This window comes from Marmota marmota, unplaced genomic scaffold (genome assembly GCF_001458135.2).
Source record: "Marmota marmota marmota unplaced genomic scaffold, marMar, whole genome shotgun sequence".
NCBI lineage: Eukaryota > Metazoa > Chordata > Mammalia > Rodentia > Sciuridae > Marmota > Marmota marmota.
In genome coordinates this window covers 51,502,554-51,509,229 of record NW_026000108.1, presented here as the reverse complement: position 1 = coordinate 51,509,229, position 6,676 = coordinate 51,502,554, and the positions used below count along the sequence as shown (strand labels likewise).

At 31.1% G+C, this 6,676-nt stretch overlaps 1 protein-coding gene across 1 annotated transcript in view; it reads left to right on the top strand.

Moving 5' to 3' along the window:
• Positions 1–6,296, top strand: part of Cenpc (centromere protein C) — a 57,180-nt gene extending 50,884 nt beyond the window's left edge. The window contains exons 14-16 of the mRNA XM_048783961.1: positions 1,651–2,009; positions 4,922–5,012; positions 6,075–6,296. Of these exons, the coding sequence (XP_048639918.1) occupies positions 1,651–2,009; positions 4,922–5,012; positions 6,075–6,145 (521 nt within the window). The 3' untranslated portion in view covers positions 6,146–6,296. The remainder of the gene's footprint in view (positions 1–1,650; positions 2,010–4,921; positions 5,013–6,074) is intronic.
• The last annotated feature ends 380 nt before the right edge of the window (positions 6,297–6,676 follow it).

Here is a 6,676-nt window from a genome sequence, read left to right as displayed (position 1 = left end):
CCCCCCGGCTCTTTCAGTACTAAATTTCAGTTCAAATAAGTAGCCTATATGAGGACAACTTTGGGGGGCATTGATGGTAGATAGCCTCCAAGGACATGTATTATCAGGCATTTGTCCTCTGGAGTACAGGTGCTAACACTACCATCGGGAGTGTTGTCTCCTCACATGGGGTCTAGGACATATGGTTGTAGGGTCTTTTCATGGGGAATGGTGAATTTTACCATGTTAGCTGGCAGATCCCAGGATATATTCTTACTGTGGGAGCAAGCAGGAATTATTGGCCTGGCACAGATAGTCTTCTGGTCCTACAAATGCCAGTAATGGTACCTGGATTGTGAAACTTTTGTGAGGATCACCATCAAGGGCATCAATCAGCCATACAAATGCTAGCCTTAACTTGAAGGCTGGCACAAGATCCTAGAAGCCTCCTACTCTATTATACAGGTATTAAACACTTAGTTCTGGGAGGCCATAAGAGGTTCCAAGGGACATGTTATAGTGGGGTGGGGGTTTAGGGAAAATTTAGCTTTTTACCAACCAGGCAATATTTATATGTGAGAAATACTTAAATATCTTCAAAACTGTTAGTTGTACCAGTTAGTACTGAAGATTCTTTGTCTTAAGTCAGAAGACCAGTAAGGTCATTATTGTATTCCACTTAAAATTTTGGCTGTGAAATAGATTCCATTTGATATGTTATGTCTTAGCTAAAGTATTTCTACATTGAGATTATTTGACAACAGAGGTTAAAAAAAAGAAAAGTGTTTAGTGTAAAAAACATTGATATTTAAAAAGTGTTTTTGTTGTTTTTTTTTTTTAGTCATGCATAATGTTAGGAGTCATTTTAATACCCTTCTAACAGTCAAGCATCTTATTTTCAATGATTTCTCATACTGTAGTTTATATTTTGCTGTGCTTCTTCTGTAGGAATTTCTCTATTCTCTTTTTTAATTTATTAACTGTGTGTTTGTTTACAAATTTAATCTACTTTTTAAATTCTATAATCCTAGTTGGTCCTCTCTTGACTTTTGTATTCAAGTTTAGTAATCCTATGTTCTGGTTTCCTGAATGTTATTAAATTTCTTTGATTTAAAAAAAATTGCTATTCTCTAGTAGGTTAGAAAAGTTGTGAGTGTTGTTAACAGTTCACTTTCTTTGGTAAATCTGCACATTTTCTGCATCTGGGGGAACACTAATGTTCCCAGAGAAATAATAATGTCAGAAACTGATGATTAAGGAGTATATTAATTACAGGTCCAGAAAGGAAGTTTTTAAATAAAAGGGAGCTTTTTGAAATTGAGATAGTAATTTGTGAGCAACAGTTAAAACTCTGACTTCTAGTAGCCTTTTCTTGATAAATAAAAATCTCATTATTTAAACATCAGTCAAGTAGAAAATTAGCAGCAGCAGAAAATAATTTATTGTTATGATGATCATAAATTTGTATTTTGGTCCATGTGAAACTTTTTAAAGATACTGAGTTTTTTCTTGTTTCTCATTTAATTTTATTTTCCATCTTGGTTGTAGCGAAGCACTCACTTTGTGTCAGACATTGTTTTAAATTGTTTGCATACATTAACTCTTTGATGTTCACAGCAACTCTTTAATACAGATTAACTATCATTATTCATTTTTACAGAAAAGGAAATTGAGGTACAGAGAGAGAGCTTAATGTAAGAAATGCAAGATTTGATTTCTGGCATTCCAGCTACAAAATCAATGATCTTAATTATTTTTGTCTTTCTAAGGCAGGTTTTATATCTAGAAGTACACATAATATACATGTGTACATGTTTTTGTCATTGAGCATTATCATTACTATTATTTTATATTTATATTACTATTTCCTCTTAGATCTTATAAAGCCACAAGATACGTATCAGTTTTTTGTGGAACATGGTGGATTGAAAGTATATAAAACTTTGGATACACCTTTATTTTCTACTGGGAAATTGATATTAGGACCCTATGAAGAAAAGGGAAAACAGCATGTTGGCCAAGATATATTAGTAAGTATATTTCTTCATTTATTTATGCTTTGTTATAGATGCTACTTCACTTTATTGGATTGGATGGGGCATTAAAATGATGTTTCCTTACTAATGAAATTCTATCACTACAATGCATAATTTTTTTTTTATTTTTTTAAATATTTATTTTTTAGTTTTAGGTGGACACAATGTCTTTATTTGATTTTTATGTGGTGCTGAGGATCGAACCCATTGCCTCACTCATGCTAGGTGAGCACTGTACCACTGAGCCACAACCCCAGCCCAGATGTTTTATTTTTTGTTTAAAATCTGTTCAGAATCAACCAGCCAACTTAACAGCACCTTTTCTGTATATAGCACTATAACCTTGAGGTTCCTAGTTCTAAGGAATGGTCTTTATTTAAAATCTAGTTTTCTTAAAATCAAGTTTTCAAACAAATCATTAGAATTTTACAGCTGAGGGCTGGGGTTATAGCTCAGTGGTAGAGCACTTGCCTCTCATGCATGAGGCACTGGGTTTGATCCTCAGCACCACATAAAAATAAAGATATAGGGTTCATCTACAACTAAAAAAATATTTTTAAAAAAGAATTTTATATCTGAGGGGATTTTGGAGATCAAGTTTAATTCCAAATTTCTCTGGTCATGCAGTTGAGAAACAGAAGTTAAAAGACTTAAAAAATTTAAGTAGTTAGCAGTAGACTCAAGATTAAGAGCTAGTTGCTTTAGTAAGTACTAGGTAAAAAACTATTTTTTTTTATATATATATATATATATATAAAACACTATTACTGATTAAAGTTATAATGAGGTTCAAAGTGAAACAGTCACTCAGCCCTGTTGGAGCTATTCTGAAAAATTGGTCTTTTAGTATATGTATGCATATATCTGTATATTTCTGTATTTTTAATTTGAAAATTGTAGAATTTGGAAAGCGTCAAATTTTAAGGATGTTTAACATTATAACATCACTTTAAAAATGATATAACTAAGGAATATCATTTGGTATGGGACATTTGAGGAATCTTTGAAATCATGAGTTATTGAAGTATCACATTCAAAATAATTTTTACTGACAAAGTAAGGTCAAAGGGGAGGAAGTATAACAAGAATTCTGTTTTTGAGTAATTTGAAATTTTCATGAATTCAGTCTTAACATGCTCTTATCTCCATGCATTATTTAAAGAATAAAATAACATTTTTAAAGCATAAATATTCCCTGTGAAATGATGAAAGAATATTAATGAAGACAATATTATGGTATCATCACTATACTGCCTTTTTATGTAAAAAGGAAACTTGAATAAAAAACATTTGAAAGTATTTAACCTGCTTAATACTTAGAGTACTCAGGGTGATTCAAATTTAAAAACAAATAACACTTTACAGTTACTCAGTTAGTACAAATTATTGGAAAAATATTCATACCCTGTGACGTATGGATGTCATTTCTAGAAATTTTTCCTAGGGTAATAATTTTAAAGTTGGGAGGAGAAGAAGCTGATCATATGTATTTATTGTAACATTGACTATAATTGCAAAAGTTGGAAATTAGTAAAATGTGCTGCAGGAGGAAAATGGTTATATTTTTATTTTGACTTAATAGGATGAGCTTTTATATGATATAATAAATATTATAGCACTTCCAGGCACTGCACTGAGCATTTTAAAATTCTTTTTAGCATATTATTTTCACGACTAGTCATAAAATTATCTTTGCAGTAATGTTTATGGTACAATATAGAAAATACTTTATCTTTTTTCCTGTCTACAATTTCAAAATGTAAATGACAAGTTAAAAAGAATGTAGAAAAGTAACCTTACTGTGTGATTATACTTGATAATTATTTCTTTTAACTATTCTCTAATTTTCTTATAAAAATGAGAGTTAAGGTGTTTTTCTTAGTAATAATAATATGAAGAGTATTTTTACATTTTTAAAACATGAAACACATGCTTTAAAAAGCAATAAAGGGACAAGGTAGAGAACCAGTGTAGGCTGTAACTTTCCTTAAAATGTTGGTGGGTCTGTGTTCTTTTGTGGAGACTGACTCTGAGGATGAATCAGGTTACAAATTTTTCTAGTTTTATATATATTGTTGACAGAATTCAGTTCATTGTGTTTATAGGACTGAGGTTTTCATTTGGTCTCTGGCTGTTGGCCAGGATCTTATTCTCAACTTATAGAAATAATCCATGCTCCTTGGCCAATGGTTTCCTTTTATAGCAATACAAAGTCTTTTTGTGCTTCAAATTTCTCTGCCTTCTCTTTCTGCCTTGTTTTTCCTCTGCTTCCTGGAGAAAGTTTTTTATTTTTTAAAGTCTCATATAATTAGGAAGAAAAGTTTATTTTGGATCATGGTTTCAGTGACTCAGTCCGTGGTTGACAGCATTTAGCCCCTAGGCCTGGTGTGAGGCAGAAGGGAGACAGAAAATCATGGTGGAAGAGTGTGCTGGAGGAGAACTATTCAGTTCATGCCAGCTACTAAGGAAAGAGGGAGGATGAGGGGGGTGGGGAAGGGAAGGGAAGGGAGAGGGAGGGACAGGCAGAGACAAAAGTTTAAACCCTCAGTGATTTACTTTCTTTAGCCACACCCTAACCCTACCTGCTTATAGTTTCCACCCATTTAATCCATTCAAATGAATTAATGTATTGATCAGAGTTATGACTGTTGTAATCCAATAATTTCACCTCTGAACATTCTTGCATTTTCTCACATAGGACTTTTTGGGAGTTACCCTATATCCAAACCATAACCTTACTAAGGATTATTAATCTGCCATCTCAAGATCCTGTTTGCTAACATATTTATAGGTTCTACATATTAGAGCATCATCATCTGTGGGGAGTTGTTATTCTGACTACTGCATTTCCTTTGATGGTTTTTGAAGTTCAATTTGAAATGAGATTTTACTTTTTGATTTTACAGATCTTTTATGTTCACTTTGGTGACCTTTTGTGTACTTTATATGAATCACCTTATTTAATAACTACTGGGGATTCTTTCTATGTTCCTTCAGGTAAGAATAACTAAAGACATTTTATTTCACATAGTTATAGTCTCCATATAGTTGTTCACATGCAGCAAGAAAATGGAAGCCTTAGTTATCAACAAAGTGCAACACAATTGATTACAAAGCAGTTTGGTACATATTTTTCTTTCATCATTAGGTAAGTATATTAGTATATTGATACATGAAAATTGAATAAGTTTATGTTAGAATATAAAAATACTAATTAGAACATATGTTGCATTCTGTTAGTAAAGGGTAATTATTTCCTCCCTGGTATCTCTGAGATATTGTAGCTGAACAGTTTTTAGTGGATTATTTTAAACATATAAAATAATGTGCTATTGAAGTACACAAATTTTTGGAAACAGATACTTTAATGCATTCATTTGTTCATTCATCCATTTGACAAATATAAGTTAAGAGTTTACTATGACCAAGCATTGCTTTAAGAGTTTGGGATAAATATAGTGAACAAAACAGGAAAAAATTTAAACTTAACAAAGCTTACATTATGTAGGGAGACAATAATAATAACTGTGTTTATGTAGTCTGTAGTATGTGCTAATACTGTTGTAAATATGAATTTGGTCAATATGTATCAATTTCTGATAAATAGAAAATCACAGAAATAATACTTAATACTAATATACCTACTGTATGTGATGCTGACCATGGATATTTCACTTTTGTTATTTATTACCTTATTTATTATTATTAAGACCAGTCTTTGTCTTTTTTAAATGTTGAGATTTTATTTTACTTAACACTGTATACGTATTTAGGGAAATCCACAGCAATTTCAAAGATTGATTTCAAAAAGAGATTTCCTTTCCCTGTGCCCTTGTCTAACTTAACTCTGCATTTGTTATGAAATAATGTAAATTTTGTATTTTTCAAGCCTTATATGGATCAATAGATGGTGGTTAGCTCTTGGATCTTTCAGTTTAAGTGAATTCTTTTTATCTTATGTTTTATGTACTGTAACTTTCAGGTGATGACTAAATACTTAATTCAAAAGTAAATGATTCCTGTGAAAATAATTTTATTTTCTTATTATTTTACTTTTAGGTAATTATTACAACATCAAAAATCTCCTGAATGATGAAAGTATTCTTCTTTTTACTCAAATTAAGAGATGAAGGATGAAGCAAGTTTAAATATGTGTGGGTATTTATGTATATGTGTATAAAATATACATGTACACACATGTATAAAGCAGCTTGTATAGTTGACATTTTTGTAATTACTTGTGTTATTTTAAAATAAAAATTTTATTCAGCTTTGTGTAAATGTGTATTAGATAAACATTTCATACTCGGACGAGTATCTTCGAATTTTTTGTGAACACACATCATCTGTAGTGATATTATTTTAACAACATGAAAAGCGTACCAAAACCACTACTCCTTCAATGAATATAGGACATATATTTTTACCAGAAGAGAGCTGATTAATGTCAGTTGATTTAAAATTAGTTTTGCCAAATTCTCATTTTTAATTATTGAGCATTAAAGAACTGTAGTAAATGTTTGTTTCTAGGGCTTCTGTAACAAATTATTACAAACTGAGTGACTTAAACTAATAGAAATTTGTTATCTTAGTTATGGAGGCTTGAAGTCTGAAATTAAGGTGTTGTGAGGGCCATGATGTCTCAGAAACCTGGAGAAATA